This window comes from Amblyomma mixtum, chromosome 8, assembly GCF_055824585.1.
Source record: "Amblyomma mixtum isolate Tamu chromosome 8, ASM5582458v1, whole genome shotgun sequence".
NCBI classification, from domain to species: domain Eukaryota; kingdom Metazoa; phylum Arthropoda; class Arachnida; order Ixodida; family Ixodidae; genus Amblyomma; species Amblyomma mixtum.
Window position 1 is genome coordinate 73,293,937 of NC_143019.1, and position 19,756 is coordinate 73,313,692.

General features: G+C 44.8%; 1 protein-coding gene and 1 long non-coding RNA gene across 2 annotated transcripts; both read right to left on the reverse strand.

Moving 5' to 3' along the window:
* Nucleotides 1-4,992: 4,992 nt before the first annotated feature.
* Nucleotides 4,993-5,631, reverse strand: LOC149333003 (uncharacterized). The gene is made up of 2 exons (XR_016284916.1): nt 5,251-5,631; nt 4,993-5,187 (listed from the first exon to the last, which is right to left on the reverse strand). It is a non-coding gene; the product is annotated as an uncharacterized LOC149333003 (long non-coding RNA).
* Nucleotides 5,632-5,889: 258 nt separating this feature from the next.
* Nucleotides 5,890-13,180, reverse strand: LOC149333004 (uncharacterized). Its single transcript, XM_089558530.1, has 2 exons — nt 12,662-13,180; nt 5,890-8,098 (listed from the first exon to the last, which is right to left on the reverse strand). Exons 1-2 carry the CDS (start codon nt 12,951-12,953, stop codon nt 6,018-6,020), a joined length of 2,373 nt encoding a protein of 790 aa, XP_089414656.1. The 5' UTR covers nt 12,954-13,180; the 3' UTR covers nt 5,890-6,017.
* Nucleotides 13,181-19,756: the final 6,576 nt, after the last annotated feature.

Here is a 19,756-nt window from a genome sequence, read left to right on the forward strand (position 1 = left end):
CATCTTCTGGCTACTCATGTTTAAAATTCACCTCAAGATTCACCAAGGCTGTCTCACATACCTTGGTGGACATCTGAACTGCGCTGAAAGGGAAGGAAGGAAGATGGGAGTGCCACGGTTAGCCCTGTTCTCATTTTCAGTCACCAACCTCGGAGCGTTTGATTGTTGAATTGCAGTCATGAAATTTGCATTCTTGTTTTTTGTTTTGTTTTATTATTATTTTTAACGTTTTAAGCACCTGTCAGTCACAGCCTATGTCTTGGCCAATCCCGCGAAGTGGGTACTCGCCATTATCTTCTGGAGGATGAAAACAACAGCAAGAGGGCTGGATTTTCAAAGTGCTGGTGTTGGAATTTTTTCTCTCTACCACTATACGAGGGAGGCTGGTGGTTCTCGGGTGCCGAGAGAATCTGTTATTGTGACTTTTGCGGGGTCTTCCTGTCCTTCAGAACTATAAGTATTGCCGATAGTGAACCATGTGGATCCTATGCAGCCCCCGCCCTTTTCAGTGCAGCAACTCGTAGCGGATCGGTCACAGTGGCAGAGCATGTAAATCAGCAACCTGCTGCCATATTTGTGGAGGAGGTGGCTGACAGCGGTGAGCCTTATTGTTGCCTCTGCAACCGCTCAGCTGATGATGCTGACTGTTCAAAACCAGCTTATGAACGAAACCTGTTAGAAGTAGTCCAAGCAAAACGATGCTCAAGAGCAGATGCGTAAGCCTCCTTGACCAGAATAATAATTCATATGCCAGCCATGTGCGGTGATAATATTGTGTACAATTTGACTGCTTCGACAGTGTGAACAGTAGAACTAGCTCATTTTGTGTCTGTTGAGCATATGCTGTATAGTTTAATTTACCAAAGCTTTGTCAACTTACTCTGGGCTGATTTGTGCCTTCTCAGTAATCTGTTCTTGCAACGATGACTGCATCTGTCCCAACTTGAGGAGTTAATACTAGCCATTCCATGTCAACTCTTGATGCATCCCAGGTGCCACCTGCCATCCGCACTCCTCGCTGTGTCTGTTGTGCTGATACCTGTGCCACAGACATCTCAATTATGTGCCCTACCCAGAAGTGGCGAGTTTCCACTCCAACCTTAATATCTGTTGTTCCGCAAGCTAAGAAAGGACCCCCAAAGTCATCCCCCAGACTGATGTGCTTGAAAGAGGCTGTTGCGGCTTCCTTCATTTGCAAATGATTATGGCGGGCCTAAAATTTTAGTGCAACTGCTGCTCCATACTTTCTTCCCTTTGAAATCTTGAACTTCTCCATAAGCATCATCCAGATATGGTGCTTTTGCAAGAAACGTGGCTATATATATATATATTTTCTAATAAAAAAAAATTGCATTTTCAGAGGAGGTGACAGTAATGACAGGGGTGGCACATTAGGAAATGTTTTCTACACAAGTATGTTACCGGGCCTCTATCTCACAGAAGATTATGCTTCCTGACTGTGAACTTTTGGTGGTTGATATTTCCCTTCCACACTGTGCCATAGTAACTATTGCAAAGGTTTGCTTTCCTACAGGCATGCACAGGAGAGACTGTTTGGGCAGCTTACTGAGCGGCACAAACAGTGTAGTCCTCTCAGGGAACTTTTATTCACACCGTGGTGTCTGGTGTAGCCGCTCAGACACCTGCAGCCAGCTTCTCTGGTCATGGATGTCTGTGAGTGCCATGCACTGCTGCAATGCCAGCGCCGTCACCTTTATGCATGGAGCTTCTCAATCAGTCATCGATTTGACGTTAGCTGCTTGTGTGGTTGGGGTATCTGCATGGTAAACAGAGGACTCGGGCACATCTAGTGACCACTTTCCAATAAATTTTACGATCCTTTCCTCTCCCCTCAGAAAAATTGGTGCAAGTTGCAAATTTGTAAATCACATTTCTTAAAAAAATTGATCCCTGCCTTACTTGACGCTGTAGTTAGCTCAAGTTGAGCACATAGACCTCAGTGGACGATTTCCTTTCTGCAGGATACTACTGAGCGGTACCTATCACAGGTTGTCATCCTTGCACATTAGATTGCCTCTCAGGTTTAGGCTCTCTGCAAACTTCAGGAGAAGGTCTTTTAAATTGTTTCCTTATTTTTTTTGTCCCATGCACATTGAGAGAGGTCCGCATTGTCCGGGTATCTGGTCCTACGGGTATCTATTTCAACGAGATGGCTGATTTGTTGGCTCGGTCGGCTCTCAGTGCCCCTGTAATATATCCCGTCCCTCACCTCATTCTGTTTCAGATTTCCCACTTCCAGCGGTTCCATGTCTCAGCCAGCTTCCATGGTCTATTGTTCAACACTGCGAATTATTAGCACTTGAGTACTCATGGAATGTCTGGTCATGTAAATCGTGGCTGTGTGTGGTGTCAGTGACGCTTCTCCGATGCAGAATTTCCCACCTAAATTGGTGTTTATGCAGATGCTGGTTCGCTATGACCAAACTTTGTGACACATGCGGGGAAGTTGAATCAATAGAACATTTTCTCCTCTCTTGCCGGCAGTTCGCACTTGAGGGAAAGGCTTTTCTAGAGGTCCCTCTTTTGAGGTTAAGGCTCCCTGCGTCACTCCCAGTTCTTCGTTCATTCGGTGTGAGCGCCAAGGGATTCACATTAAGTAGGGTTTGCGGATGCCTTCACGACTACAGTATTGCAGCTCGAAGGTTACCATGTTACCAGTATACAAAATTTTTCCTCTTCCTGGAACTTCAGAACGGATTAATTTTTTATCAAATTATTATTTTATTATTATTACTATTATCTTTTCTGTTTTCCCTCATTTCACTATTCTACTTCTCTGCCTCATGCCTTAGTTTTCCTAGCAGTTATCTATGTTATTCATCTTGGCATGCGCCACCAAACCTTGCCCAAAACCTTTCCCAATACCCTCATCTGGGTATGTGCCATGTTTCCCATAGTCATCAACAGCAACAACAGCAATGAGGAAGCGGTGATGCTAAGGTCACGTTGGCTCAGACGTTGCCATTTAAACTGTATTTTTTATATCCTAGGAACAATTCTCATGACTTATGTTTCCCTTAGTAAGCTTTTGTTTCACTTATGCTGTCTGGCTTTTACATGTCACATCCCTTTTTGCCGTACCACATGTTCAACCTTCCTCTTTTATTAGCACACCACCTTATTTTGCAGCTTGCAATTCTGCTTCATCTTTGCCATTATTGACGTTACTATTTCTCTGTTAGACTTTTACTACATCGCATAAATGCAGTTTCTTTGTACCTGAAAAACTCTTATTTGTCCCATTTATTTCTGTTACTTTCACTGTGTTACATTTAAGTCATGTTTTTCTGCTCCAGCTATCCCTCCCCCCCCCCCCCCCCCCCTCCTTGGAATATCCATTGCAATGAGGGCTTTGGGGGTACTTTGAATGAATAAATAATTAAATAAAAATGAGCAAAATGACCACTGTGCAAAGCTTTCTTTGTGTGCCATGGATTTTGCATTGTCAAAACTGGCAGAGTGCTTCCATGGCATAATTTTTAAATAAGAGTGGTTGATCAAATTGCAGTGCTAGAAGCCAACAAACTAATCGTGCCATGACATACCATGAAAACAACACAGCCACTGCACAGCCTTCTTGCATAAAATGAAACACGGGTCAACTGAAAGCAAGTTGTATAATATATCAATATTATCTTGAACACTGAAAGTGTGCATCAGTAAAATCAGACATCAGGCAGCAAGTGCCAGTAGCTGCCAGTAGCTGCTGAAACAGCATGCTCCAGTAAGCAGTATTGCATGGGTGATAGGATTTTGATACATGCTTCTGTCTCACTGAAATGTTGGCTTTTTCTGGTGTACAGCAACCTGGCCTTTTAATTTTAAAGGAGTGTAGACACATTCTTGGCTTCTGTTATTTCTTATTTAAGATAATGTGTCGAAACAGTGATGTGTTGGACATTAGTATACACGGATCACCTAATAGTATTCCCCTTCCAACTCTGCATAATTTATTATTGATTTCTTCTTGATGCATTTTTAGTTCTGGTTTCAACTACTCTGTGATGGCCATGACATGTAAGGTGTGTTTAGGTTACGTCAGGAATGAAAAAAGTTCAGCATAATCACAGACGTACAGTGCTTCAGCCAGCCTGCTTCAATGGCTGGAATTGCAACGAATGATGTATGAGCAATTATATTGCAGTTCTTTTTACATGCTTTACGTGACCTAAACAGACGTTACATGCCAGAACCGAAACAGCGTCAAGAAGAATTTCTTACAAGTTATTTAGCGGTCGTAGGCAAATACCTTGAGATGACCAATCTAATGTCTAATGAATCATTTGAAAGAAGATACAAGCAAAAATGTTGTGTCTATGCCTCGTTAAACTCGACTCTATGCGCATATCAGCAGATGAGCATTAAGGCTTTTTTATCCTTGTTATCTTTGTACAGTTTATTGTAATGCAAATAGTAAATATTTGTGTACTGCTGATGCAATACTAATTTTATAAAAGGAGGCTGTGACGGTTTCCTTGCAGGTCTTGAGGGTTTGCCGTGCAGCTGTTTTAATGACTGTCACTGTGAATGCAGGCTGAACCATCCTGCCCATCCACTCAGTGAAATGCTGTCTGGCTCTTTCTGCACATTCCACAAATAGTCATTTGTCACTAATACTGCAGTAACATAGTGCTATGATCAGTGTAATGCATAATATTAGTCTGTTCCCTTTTCTATTTTGTGTGCTCACGTAGCCTTATCTCAATTCAGACCATATCAGTTTAGTTGTCCTATCTGAGTGTTTTTACTTACATTTCTGTGGATGCTTTAGAGCATGGGTAAGCAATCTACAATGCATTGTCTTTATTCCAAAAAATAATTTACGATAGCTTGCGGTGACGTTAACTTGCATTTTCAATAAGTGCTACAGCTTTGTTTATTTGTTCACTGGATGCCAAACAATGCTGGTGACAAATTTTATATCTCTGGAAGCACATGCCTGCAAAAAGATTGGACGACAACACAGTTCCATGAACAATATAAATGCAGCTTTATTTCAATGCTATTACAGGCAAACTGCAATATACTAGGACCTAAAGGAAATTTAAGGCACAGTATATGTTGTGATCTTCCAAGTATTTCAGTAACTGGCACTAATGACATCTTGAGTGCAATCATGAAAGGCCACCAATGTTGTCTTCACATCTCTCTTTGGTTGTGTGTCCCCTGAAACACATCACAGCCGCACAAATGAGAACAGTCATCGCATTTAGCTCTGCACACACTTACCACTGAATTAACACGTAGTGCCATCTGTCACCCAGTAAAGTTGTTCAGAACATGTCTGCTTCAGGTTGCCTGAGGAAAAAGAAAACATGTGCAGGTGAGAAATGTGATAAGGCAGTGAAACACCTGTTGGTCCGCGGGTGCATGCACCACTCTAACCAAGCACCCTGTGCTTATACGACTCATTGTGCCTAAAGGTCCAATTATTGTGCCTTTTGCAAGCTGCACACCTCGGGTGCTTGGTTAGAGCCTCCCTATCCGCCACCTGGGAGACGCGCTCTCTAGCAGTCAGGTTCTGCCGAGAGAAAAAAATGGTCTGGCTCAGCCAGATACAGCAAAACCATTGTGCTGTTGTTGTTTCAGTATGCAAGACACTGAGCTGAAAGGAAAATATACTTACCTGCAGCATATATGGCCAGTATGGAGGTGCCTCTCGCGCTCTAACGCACACACCATCCAACTGGTACCACAAAGCTTCTGCTGAAAGGAAAATATACTTACCTGCAGCATATATGGCCAGTATGGAGGTGCCTCTCGCGCTCTAACGCACACACCATCCAAATGGTACCACAAAGCTGCTGCTGAAAGGAAAATATACTTACCTGCAGCATATATGGCCAGTATGGAGGTGCCTCTCGCGCTCTAACGCACACACCATCCAACTGGTACCACACAGCTGCGTACTTCATGGATGATGTCTATAAGTGCACAGATGAACTTGTAGGTAGGATATGCTGACCAGAAGAGTGCCATAGGGTTCATTCCATCTTTCATAAGTAGTTATGTCCTGAAGATGTAATTATAACAGTAGCCTCAGCGTTGCTGTTAAGGATTTGCTTTTTTATGCTCTCCTTCTGAAGCTCAGTTGGCTTTGAAAAACCTGACCCTGTGCCGGACAGCCTAGACTTCTTCGTAGAATGAAACCTGACTTGGAGTTCAATTTTCTTGTTTGCCGGCTCCCTTGATGCGTGTGGAATTTCTTGCTTCTTAGTGCCTTCATAAATCTTCAGTACAGGGTCCAAAAGCTTGCTGGCCTTGTTGTGCACTTCTTGAGGAATTTCCTTCTCTGCGACATATTCTTTGAGCACTTCCATCTTGGCCAAGATCATTTCTGAGTTTTTCATGCTTGTGGAGGCTTCTGCTGTCTGAACACTTTCCAAGATGTGGAAAGCCTTGCTTGTCTTTGAATTTGATGACACTTCTTCAGTAGTTTCCAGGATCTCCTGATCTCTTCCTTCAGGTGTGCTAGCGATGACCACAGAGTGGATGTGTTTGCAGACTGTCAAGCACATTCGGTGCTCTTCACAATCGCATGAGTAGCTGTGCACACACACCATGCACACACTGCACTTCAGAGGGCAGCAGGCACCACCTTTCACTCTTGAGACCCTGTATGCGAGGCCTTTTGTGGACTGGGATTGCACAGTCCATGTTCCATCTTCATTCCTCTTGGCAGGCGCAGTAATTGCCATGGCAGATCTGTGATTCTTCTCGATCCGGCTCATCTTGCTCGTTCTCTTTCCTTTCACAATGTGGTTTAGCCTGTTCATGAGAGAGGTGTATGTCATGTCCATCAGTGCAGAGATGAGCTTGTCAACACGATGATTCTTCTTACCTTCTAGGAAACTATGCTTTAAAGTCCTGTGCATCCTTTCAAGATGCATGTTAGTGTTGATGCCGAGCCCATTTCGAAAACTGTAGGCCCACATCTCCAGGCGGTGAGCATAGTTCCCTCTGAAGTAGTGAATAAACTCCTGAAGCCTGGGGTCTTCGTTGGCCAGAAATGACTCCAGAAGCTCAACCACCTCATTCTTTTTGGGGCACTCTAGCAGCGTACGAACAGCATGGTAAACATCTGCTGCGAGTTCTTTTTCTTTTATCTTCTCAGTAATTCTTCGCTTCCAGTTTTTATCTACATGCCATGTGCAGAGCAGTCGATGTTGAGGTGGGCCCATGACTGTTGACCAGGCCTTGAAGTATTCGGATGCATCATCTGTCATGAAAGTTCTAGCTGACAGGGCTCCTGTGGAGGACTTCAGGGATTCAAAGAATGCTGTCAAGGTTCTCTCATTTATAGTGCTGCAGATGAAATAAGCCATAGGCAATCCTGCTCCGTATTCATCCAGCACCAGAAGAGTCACCAATTCAAACTGGTACCCTGTTGTTCCATGCGTGGAATCAACACACACTGTTCCTGCACCCAAAACCTTCAGCAGCTCTTCCTGCGGCTCCGTCATTAAGGCAAGAGCAAAGTCTTTGGCACTGAAGGTATTCGTTGGGTCAACAACTCCCTGCTCTTTGTACAAGCGAACAACAGGTTGCCCCTTATTTATCGTGCCTTGCACCCATATGCTTACACTGACAGCATCATTATCGTGACATCTTTCAGGAACTGTGAGATTATATTGCTGCTTGATGTTGTGCAAGTCCATGCGATTTGTCAGATGCAGAGGAGTTAACCTGCTTGTCACAGATTCTCTTATTTTCTTCAAGATTGTCTTCATAGGCACTCCTTTCAGAAGGTCATCCACAATGCTTGCCCTTTCCTGGGCAGTCATGCTCAGGTGTGCAATGTCTGCATCGTGCCCATAATGCGTCCTTTGGTACGAGACCTTGACAGTGCCCTCTTCTCTCGTGATGATCATAAAAGACAGGCATGTCTTGCCACACTTGCAGCTTCCCTGACTTTTCATTGCACGAGTCTTGTTCCCTCGACCTGGTCGTGCCACTCCTGACCTGTTGCAAGTGTAGTAGGTTCTTGTATGTCCGTTGGCGAGCCTTTTTTCACCTGTAAGTGCTACAAACTTGCACACCTGGCTCGCTTCCTCTTGTTCTTTCCATTCATGGAACTCTGTAAATTGCATAAAAGTGGATTATAGGAAATATTTTTTAGAAAGGTGTTAAAATTGAAGGCACTCAGTATCAGTGACAAATGAACAATGCTTCTGTGCTTATCAAGCATGTCTGTTTGAAAAACATTCTGGATTATGTGTACCATAATTCGCTCTATGGGGTGCATGCTGTACACGCCTAAAAGTTGAAACTTCACACCTTGCAGAATATGCAGCGTTCAACGCCCAATGCAACTATGTCTTGAAGGTTTGTGATACTTGCGCTATGCATCTGTTGCCATCACCTGGCTCCAAATGTATACGAACAGACTGACAGTTACATCAAGACCATAGTCTGGATCTTAATGATTCACTGATAGCACTAAATGAACATTTCATAGTTGTGGCAACTATGTCTGCAGTAATTACCGACATTCATTCTCTCCTCCCTCACCAATTGCAAGTATGGTCACCTCGTTTGTACCGTCCCCCACCTCACGTCTTATGAAGTAGGCAAAATAATTGATAAACTGAAAAATGATTCTGCCTCTGGATTTGATAGCATTAAGGCTGCTCCCATAAAACATGTAACAGACATTATTTCACCAGTTTTAACTCATATTATGAATTGTATACTTGAGAGAGGATTATCTCCTGAAAACCTTAAAATAGCTAGAGAGTGTCCTATTCATTAAGGGGGAAAGTGATAATTCAGTAAATAACTACATACAGGTCTGGCCACGTCTATGCTTCCAATTTTTTCAAAAGTGTTTGAAACTATCATAAATGTAAGATTAGTAAGCTTTATTCATAGATGTAGCATGACGAGTGATGCACAATATGGTTTCCAGAAGGAAAAGTCGTGTGAACTTGCACTACTCAATATGAAGAAATAGTGAAGAACATTGAAAATCTTTTATACACAATACACTTAAATCTAGATTTGCATAACACATTGGACTGTGTTAATCACGACATTCTTTTATCTAAACTACATAGGTATGGAGTACGTGGGAATGTCCATAATCTCTTGAAGAGCTACCTAACAACAGCTCTAAGTATGTGTCTTTTAATAATCAGTCCTCGCCATGATAAGTTAGTAAATGGCGTTCTACAGGGTTCAATTTTAGGGCCATTGTTATTTAACCTGTAAATAAACGATCTTCCCACAATACCCTCTTCACCCCAAATAGTCTTGTATGTAGATGACACAAACCTGTTCTTTTCAAATGCATCTCTACCTCATTTAGAGAAATCAGTTAATGATTACCTAAATAACCTTTCTTACTGGTTGCATATGAATGCATTAAAATTAAATGTGAGTAAAACAAAATATGTTATATTTAAACCCATAAAAAAACCAATTAGTGCTAATTTTGTAATACTGTATTGAAGCACACGATTACATCAGGTCGCAGCCCAAAAATTCTTCAGGGTATTGTTCCAAAATGATATGTCCTGGAACATGAATGTAAATGAAATAGCTGCAGAATTAGGAAAAACTCAGGGCTGTATATACAGGATAAGTAAACTCATTCTTTCTTCTATGGTTAAAACAAACATTGTATTCCGCACTTTTCTTCTCCAAGTTATCATATTGTGGACGAGTGTGGGGAACTACAGTGCAAAACTACAAAAAGTTACTCATGTTGCAAAAAAAAAGATGTTAAGAATATTTGAAAACTATCAAATAAACTACGCAACCTTCCAACAGCTCTTTATTAAATGTGCGATGCTTCCTGCCACCTAAATATACACTAGCTACTACAAGCTATTACAACATATTAATAGGAATAAATTGCACAACAGTAGAACAGATCTTCTTAAATCAAAGTACATTATGCACAAACAAAGAAGAATACCCTTCTTTGTTCCAAGTTCCTGACTTTCTAAATGCCGATCGAGGTTCAATTTCAACAACCCGTATGTTTAAGAAATTTGAGAAAAATTATTTGCTAAGCAAACCCATTTCATTGTCATAATACCTGCTCTCTGTTATCGTTTCTGGCAAGCCGAAATGTAAACACCTTATTATATTATTCTTTACATTCTCTATGTGTAAAATTCATTGTAAATGGTTAGTAGTTTTGCATTTCTTGTATTCATTTGTAATATCATGCTGATTCTTGCTTAGACCACATATATATGTCTATTTATGTGAGCATTGTGCCCAATATTATTTTTGTGACCAGTGTACACTGAATGCTGAATTTTGCTATAATATATCTGGGGCAAAAGCCTCTGTCAGGCCCTTTAGCTCCTGCTTCATTTTCTCTATAGAGAAAAGAAAGTGAAATATCTGCACGCGTGTTTGCTACACGGCCCTAGTTCCTATCTAACACCCACTTTCGCGCAGAAGTGTGCGACTGGGTATTGGAATCCTGCAATGTCCCTGGCTTGCGGACGTGTGCGCCCGATGGAGAAAGTAACAAAAAAGATACTGAAGGCAGTGATGAGTCTTCCTTTAACATCGAAACAAGAGGTTTTTTTTTCTTTTACTTCTACAATCCAGGTTATATGTGATCGGCGCTTCCACATGGATTTTTTTTTTTTTTTATGGGCGGAGCATATGCGTTCACCGCGTAGTCTTCGTGGAATATATATGCGTGCGGACTATGTAACAACTTATGGCAATTAATGCTGCCAGAGCTGAGGTACATTTACTGACGGAAGAGCGACAAGCCATACACAAAAATTTCAGGGTTTCGATTTTCAAAATCGGGACTCGCACCGCAGCGCGCCGGACAAGCAACGGACCATTTGCAGAAATCTATGTCAGCTTCTCCGCAAGGCTTGTTTTACAACCAAAACGTTTTGTTTCCACTCTAGCATTCTTTGTGGAGACGAAAAAGAGAAGGAAATGGCCCTTTGTTCCTGTGCCCACAGTAGCGAGCTACCTCATACTAAGCTTTTTAAAAATTTTCTGCTCAGCAACACCGTCGTGCCGTACTGCCCCCCCCCCCCCCCCCCCCCCCCCAAAAAAAAAAAACAATAAGAAACAACCCAGTATACCCACAGCACTGTGTCAAAGGAGGACGGTCCTCCCTTCTTTTTCTGCCTAGATTCTGCTGCAGGCCGAGTATGACCATCCGCAGTTTTCATTCGCTCGAGAAATGTGGATTTGTCGTCCGGGTTCGTGACTTTCGGTTGAAAAACAAGTCTTGCAGAGAAGATGACTTACAGGTTTCGGCAAATGTTCCAACTCCCGATCGCGCTTTTGAGTTCATTCCAAACGGGATGTTCGCAGAAATAAAACCACGTACACGTGCCTGCGCTCGGCGGCGCAACTATAAGCTTCGCCTGCAGCTGTCATGTATTATAAAAGCTTCTCGCAGTATCGTAGTGGAGCAGCGCAAAGGACGGGACACAAGAAACAAGGAAGGACGTACACATGTGCTGCTCCACTACGATGCAACAGCACCAACTAGCCCAGCAACTTGCTCTTCTCGCAGTAAACAGCAAATATATAAGGGGCCAAATTTCGCAAAAAAATTCGCAAAAAACGAAAATAGGACGGCAGGATCGAGGCAGAAGCATCTATAAGAAGGTACATCACCGGCTTCAGTTATGCACCTGTATGCATTTAATGTTCGCACTAAAACGGCTGCAGGTATTACGCTTGGAACGAGGCCGCGCGGCTTTCACTTGCGCGTGAGCACCCACTTTTACCGCTAGCGGCTAGTGAATGGATCGTAAATAAATGTACACTAATTAATGCACCAATTGCGAATGATGTGGCGAATGATTGCACGCAGTACTTGTGCGCAAGTTAGTGAAGCGAACAGTCTTGTTTTATTTAAAGCATTGGCAGTCAAATCAGAAGCTTTTAAATTCATTCAAGCTCTTGAAGCAAATTTAAGCTTTTAATTTACATGCCGTTAAGTACTGCGAAAGGTATGACCATCCCAGCGAATAGGAGTTTATAGAGACATGCCGTCAAAAACGTCTTGTAAACGAAAGCGGACCTCCAAATTTTGAAACTCTTGTGCGAAATTTCTGCACTAATTAACTAAAGCTAGGAGTTCAGTCGAGCATTCTCCAGAACTGTATGCATCCATACAATGTACATTACAAGAAAAAATTATAATGCGACGCCACGCGAAGGCGCCTGCCTGTCTTATCAGTGCACCGTCGAGTGACTGCATTTACGATCAAGTGCCCTATAGGACCGGGATATGGGTTCATATATGCTTCAGTAGTGCAGAAAACAGGACAAAAGGGAGACGACACAGCGCTCGTGTGGTCTCCCAGCTCCCTTTTATCCTGTTGTGCGTGCTGCTTGCATATGAACCTCACGTGTATACCTAGCTGTGACTTAAATAATTCACCAGCAGTTCAAAAACAGCACAGATCAGGGATAATGAACTATATAAAAGCATGAAATACGAGAATTAGCTCGCAGAAGAAGCTGTAAATTTACCTGCTGCGCATATATATATATATATATATATATATATATATATATATATATATATATATATATATATATGCACAAGCTTGCTAAGAGCGTTAAAGCAGAAAAAAAAAATACCACAGAGGCGTTACAGGCAAAATACGTCGCGTTGCATAATATGATTCATTACCTTCATTGTTCCCAAACGACAGTTCCAGATTTTCGGCTGGGAATCGGTGCACCACGCAGTAGTGACGAACCAGAATTTCCAGCGTTGGCAGTCGGCTGCTGCATTGATCGCAGTGAAAGGATGCTCCATCCGTCTCCAACTTGTGGACGTTCCTCACATGCTGAAGCATGTTCTTCCGCTGAGTGAAGACTTTGTCGCAGACGCTGCAACGTCGATCATGATCGTCGTGATGAAAATCACGGTCATCGCGCTCGGGTTGTTGTTCACCCTGGTTAGGAAACACTGACGCCATTCCGGACAGAAGCAGGCATGCAGTGTGTGAGCGCGCAGCGCGTCAGGTGCGCTTTTTAATCTCGCGCGCGCTCTGAAAAACATGGGGAATACGGGGAAAATCTAGGGAAACCACGTGTGTCCCTAACCGGACATGACGTCATTAATTACCACGTGACCTCTGACGTCACGCGTATGACGTCACATTTTTTTGACCAATCAGCGTTTCCAGCCTGCCTTCCCGCAAACGCTTGTGAGCGCACTCCCTCCTAGTTTTTTTACCTCCATGGCCTTGGCCATGGACTGGGCGACCCTTCTCATTGGCTCTGCCAATTGACGTCACGCGCAATTTTTGCAACATTTCATTTGAAACTGAGCACTGATGCTCCTTGAAATATTATTTTATTGATTGTTTATTATTTTTAAAAAACATACGTATACAGAGGTAAGAATCCAGCGCATTTCTTGAAATTAATGTGGTACTTCCGGTAAAGAAGGAAATCCGTCTGCTCACAAAAGCATGTGTTTTCGTCAAATCTCGGCGCCCGCCTTTGCGAGTTTCCTAGCTGCGCCGACGAGTCGCTGCTATAGTGTACTAGAATTATATATATCGCTGCTGTCGTCGCCCAGTGGGTCTCGGTATGGCGTGTACTGAAAGGCTCGAAGCCCATCTCAGCGGTGGCTGCACGCAGCCGCGCTTCGAGCTCCGGATCCATGCTGTTCGAGCAGCAATCAGGAGACAGATGTGCGAAAACTTGTACGGCGCGGCACCGATCGTCATCAGAAAGACTGCCAGCTATACTCGAGCAGCGACAAAGCATGCCTGCTTATGTTGGGAGCTTTCGGCAACGGCACCGCTCGCGGGCTCCGAGCGACGAGCTCTGCTGCTGCCTGGCTGTCGTGGTCGTCGCTAGGCCTATAGCTCGTTTCGCGTCGAAGAGGCAGCGGCCGGCGCTTCGGAAGTCGCCTGAGCTATAATAAAAGGCTTACTCTACACATCGCTTTACAGTCAACAGCATCATCTCACAATAAAGTAATAGTATGGTCACTTTCCGCGACGCCTTCAGCCGCGAAGCGAGCGGGCGCCAGGCGAGCCTGACCCCAACGTCAGGCCAGCGGCAGCTGCAAGGCGGTTGTGGCCAGAAATTTGCTCGTATCACAGTTGTTACCTTTACCAGCAGCTCAGTATTGGTCAGCGATCCTCAAAAATGACACATTTTTCACATTTCTTGGCCTAGGGTTTATTATTTACGTCAAGAACATTCTTTAGCTCATTTTTTTATGACGCCGGCAGACCTGATCCAGGCCGGTCGGCCGGCCGGCATGCTCGGCGTACTTGACATTCGCACAAGGAAATACAAAACAGCTATTCTACCAGAGATGATGCTTTCTAGATTCGAGCAACGACAACATGTCTGTTAAAAAGTGGATCTTTCGGCAACGACACCGACTGCGGCAACGCCGGGCGACGAACTGCGCGCCGGTCCCAGGCTGCCCTAGTCGTCGCTAGGCCTAATGGTTTCGCATCGCTGACGGCGCTTCGGAAGTCGCTTGCGCTATATCAAAAGGCCTACTCTTCACATCGCTTTACTGCGAACTCGTCCCATAATAGAATATATATTCGATTTCCACGACGCCTTCAGCAACGGAGCTAGCAGGCGGCAGGCGAAGCGCCGCATCAGCGCCAAAGCGGCTATGAGATAAAATTTGCTAGTATCGCATTCATCACTTGTACGATCAGCTCGGTATTGGCCAACGACCGCCAGAAGTGATGCATTTTTGACATGCATCTATCCCAGGGCTTGCTATAAACGTGACAAACAATACTAGCGCGTTTTTCACTCGCCGGCGGCCGGCGTCAAGGCTGGCAGGCCGGCCCGGTGTGGCTCGGCCCCGAGCGCCCTGAGGAGCGCGCTGTAGTACGTCATCACGACGCTGCCGCTCTCCGTGCTCGCTTTGGCTCCCGCTTCCCGTCGTTGCGTCTGCCGCGCGCGGCTCGTCGTTGACATCTAGCAAGTTGCACGCAGGCGACGAGCTGCGATCGGACGTTGCGACGCCGTTCGCAACAGCGCACCGCAGTGAATCGCACTCACTTTCGCACATGTGTCTGCGACCACCGGAAGTAAACAAGCAGAGCGCCATTGCCTGACGTATGCATGGGCGGAGCATCGGCCCGTCTTTTCTTTTTTTTTTCGGAGCGAGCCCCGCGTGTATGAGTTGAGGGTGGTATGTGGGGGAGAGGAGGAACATCATTTTTAATCGGCGATATCTTCGGTGTTGATGGAGTTCGCTTAACAATTTTTCTGAAGAACAGCACAGTTGAATCTGCACATCTACCTTTGCTAAGTGAGGATGACCTCTGTTCAATTATTTTTGGTCTTAAACGCAATAGATCTGTGGGAATAGATGGCATCTCAGTTGTTGATTTGCGAACCTTGTTCGACATACTTAAAGGCGTGTTGCTGTCGCTGTTCAACACCATTATCTCAAGCGGCATGATCCCGGTGAACATGAAAGCGGCTATAGTTACCCCAATTCACAAAGGTGGTGCACGTAATAGGTATGAGAATTATCGTCCTATTTCAGTCTTGCCCTGTCTGACTCAAATATTAGAAAAACATCTGCTGTTTACAATGACAAGTTTTTTAGATAAGCACAAAATCCTGTCACCGTGTCAATATGGTTTTGTACAAGGTAAAGGGACGGAAATGCTTTTGGAGGATTTTTCTGACATGTTAAATCGATCTTTTGAACGTAACCAAGTGGTGTGTGCACTGTTTCTGGATGTCAGCAAGGCTTTTGACAGCGTGTGTCACAGTGTGTTATTGTGTAAACTGTCCAGGTTAGGCTTGCGTGGAGTGTTTCTTTCGCTTTTGGAAAATTTTTTACTGCAGAGAACGCAATATGTCTCCACTGGCCGGGCAAAGAGCGCTTCTTTGTTAATTAAAGCTGGCGTTCCGCAAGGTTCTATAATTAGTCCCCTGTTATTTAACGTCTAGTACGTGAATGACCTTTCAAACTTTGTTCCTGTAGGCCTGTACCAGTACGCTGACGATACTGTACTTGTAACCCAGTCACCGAACTACTCTGACTCAATTTCTTCTCTTCAAGCTGCAGCAATAATTTCTATGGACTGGTTCTCAAACAACCTAATTAAAGTTAACAGCTCTAAGACTCAGCTTATATGCTTTCACAGCCCGATGAAGAAGGTAGATTTAAACCATCACCTTTTCTTGCACGGATCTGATTGTTCCCAATGTCAATGTGTACCCTTGAGCTATACAAATACAGTGAAATACCTAGGATTATACTTTGACAGTGCCCTTTCATGGAATGATCACTTGTCCCACGTTTGTAAAAAGCTCCGAACCGTCTCCTGTGTGCTTTACAACATCAGGTACTACATGCCGCTTTCAATACGCAAAGTTATCGTAAACGCCCTTGATTATAGCATACTGCGCTATGGCATAACGATTTATGGTCACTGTGCAGTTCGCTGGAAGTGCAGGATTAATTCTCTCCTACGATCTTTATTAAAAAATATCGGCTATGATTTAGGCCTTCCCTCCTATTCTGATCTCTTTAAGGTATTTTCTCTACCTGATTTTGATCGCCTTTTGATGGAAACGATCGTCCTGAAACATTTTTGGCTTAGTGACTATAAGATTCCGTATGTTCCCACACGGTCTCTTCGACCGAAGGAACCTTTTTGTATTCCCCGACGGTCTACAAGATATGGAAAGCGTGTAAGAGATTATTACGTTCCCTTTCATTTTAATAAGTTACCTCCAAGTGTTCGCCGGGCAAAAACTAAATACAAAATAAAAAAGATGCTGCGATACATTAATTAGAGGGTTTACGACATCATGCATGTGCTTTACCACCTGTCAAGTAAATCTTGTGATTTCATTGGTTACTGCTGTATTTATTGCATTGATCTGAGGTATTGTCATGCCACTTTGGTTTTTCTTCCTTGCAATTTAATCTGATGAGGATTTTTTTTCCTTCATGTAACATGAGTCTTGTGTCTATTTTGTTCTCACCATCATACTAATTTGATGTCCGTTATTTTGAATGTGTTTTTTTTTGCCTCTGTGTATATCTGCGCGGTTCCGCTGCCTGTCGGGCTCTGCCACTCAAGCCCTATGAGGCTTTGGCAGGCCGGATTTCTGTACATTTTTTTTTAATATTTGGCGCAATAAAGTATTATTATTATTATTCTACCGAACTGCGCTCTCCCGTGGACCAGCGGAGGAGACAACGAACGAACGGCGGCGACGGCGGCGATGGCAACCTCTTCTGCGTGAATTGCTGACTGGGCCTTGAAAGTAAGGGCGTCTACTATTTTACCCTCGGGGACGACCGCGGCCGTGTACCATCCCCTGGGGCCCGGGCCGGACGCTTCCACGTAGAAGACTCCTGGTTTGCTCCGAAAATGGCGGTCCAAGGCTTCCGCCCGCGCCAGGCGCCTGCCATTATGATCCTCTTTGGACATAATGGTGGGGAGAGGCCGCACGTGGAGGACGCGTCTCCAGTGTACGAGAAGGCGGCATCTCTCCTCTGTGAATTGAGTGTGCTGGATGTGAAGTCGGGCTGAAAGGCGGCGACCCGACCCTGTCTTTGTGAGACGACTGTATTGGTTGTTGAGGTGGGCCTCCCGAAGCTCCCTAAAAGTGTTCACCATCCCCAGTGCCAAAAGGCGGCTGGTAGAGGTAGAGACGGGGGGTCCAGCGCTCGTTTCATGATTTTGCGGAGGATGACCTCGAGGGCATCCTCCTCCTGTTTCCGCAGGTGGAGGTAGGGAGTCGAATGCAAGATTCGACTGGTCACGAATACATTCGCCAGCCGCAAGGCGTCTTTGCATCGTAACCCACCGCGCTTGTTGGAAACCCGGCGGACCATGCGGCCCACCTGGTCCCCCACCTTCTGGAGCTTGGCGAGTGTTGTGTCGCAGCTTCACTGGTTGTGTATGAAAAGTACGAGTACTCTGATTTCCTTGGATTCGCGAATGGGACCCCTTTGCAACGAGAGATTGATTTGGGTCGAGCATGTGCGCGAGGGACGCAAATGCACGAATTCCGATTTCTGCGGGGAGCATTGCAGACCACAGACTCGAGCACAGTGGTCCACTATGCTGGCGACCGTTTGCAGGATGGTCTCCATATCCCCCAGGCGTCCTTGCGTAGCCCAGATGGTGATGTCGTCGGCGTACAGCGCGTGCTGGACCCCTTCGACCGCACCCAGCAGGGCGGGTAGGCGCATCATGGCAATGTTGAATAGCAGAGGGGACAGCACTGCGCTTTGTGGAGTCCCCCTCGTGCCGAGCAGGAAAGGACCGTGCTCTTCGTCCTGTATTCTGATGTAGGACAGTCTGTCCGTGAGAAATTGTTTAACGTAATTGAAGGTATTGGTGCCGCAGTGAGTTTGACTCAAATGTGTGAGTATGATCTCGTGAGTTACGTTATCGAACGCTCCTTTAAGGTCGAGCGGACAATTTTATCGTTTTGGGGGTGTGTAATGGGGTTCAAGATTTCGCGGTCGAGTTGGAGCAGGACATCCTGTGCGGATCTATGTGGGCGAAATCCGAACATGGTGTCCGCGAAGGTGTTGTGTTGTTCGAGGTACTCGGACAGCCGATCCCGCACCATCGTCTTTATCAGTTTGCCCACACACGAGGTGAGAGAGATGGGGCGGAGGTTGCCCTCCCTCCTGAAGGGTCACCGGTGTGAGCCTTCCGATCTCGTGTTTTCCCCGGCGGGATCGCCGCATAGCAGCCAATTGTTAACGACCCTTCCGGCCTGGTCGGCCCGCGGCAGGCCATAGAGTTCGCGACTGCAGGGCGCCAAAAAGTTCCTTCTATGAAGCCTATGAGCCTATGAAGAGGCCAAGGGCCCATTGGACACTAGACCAGAGATCGGATTCCCTAGCTAGGTGCCTGGGGACACTCTATTTAAGCAGCAATCTGTTGTATGTCCCAGAGCTTCTTTCCTGACTCTTGGTCTCCTTGTTTATGTTGTAAATATGTTAATAAATCGTCAAGTTTGCTACCTCTCCTGAAGACTTCCCTCCGCAGTCTGCCCGCCTCAGCCTCATGCGGTGAAGCCCACGGTCCCGATCCACCAAGCACATCAGCGGCAACAAAAAACATTTACGATGTATTTAAATAAAACTTTAAAGCTCGCACTTACGACGACGTGTCTGTTGAAAATAGTTCTCTTAGGCGCTATGAAGATATTATTTACGCAGTTGGTTATTATACGTACTTCTGTATATTTACATTTTATACGAAAGCTGCAAATTTAACCATATGCTTTAGCTCCACAGTATGAACACGAAGAAAAAGAAACAGGAGGGTATACTCCCTATCACCTGAACAAATTTTATTAAATGTTCATAATATATCTGAAAAACGTTGCATTAGAGTTACTTCTCCCTGTCCTTTCCTTTCTGCTTGTTCGTCTTGTGGTACGGCATTATAATACGGCCCTATCAACTCGTTCAAATTCCTCCTTTTGCTGCAAAAAAACCTGACATGACAAGCCTGACATTCTACTCTGCAATCAAAACACTGGTACTAGAATTCAGGCATATTTTTGACAACATTGTTGTTGGCCTAACATTGTCCCAATGTTCTGGCGTTAGCCTTCAAAAGGTGACAGGTCACTCCACAGCACGTCGTCGGCCCAACCTACTTTGCCAGGCTTTAACCAGCAAGGTGCATTCTGAACCTTGGTTCGACACCGGTCCTAGGTTCACCAGCTGATCAAGTCGGTTGCCGACTTAAAACCGATGGTAGACAGCAATCTCTGCTTGGGCTACCAACAT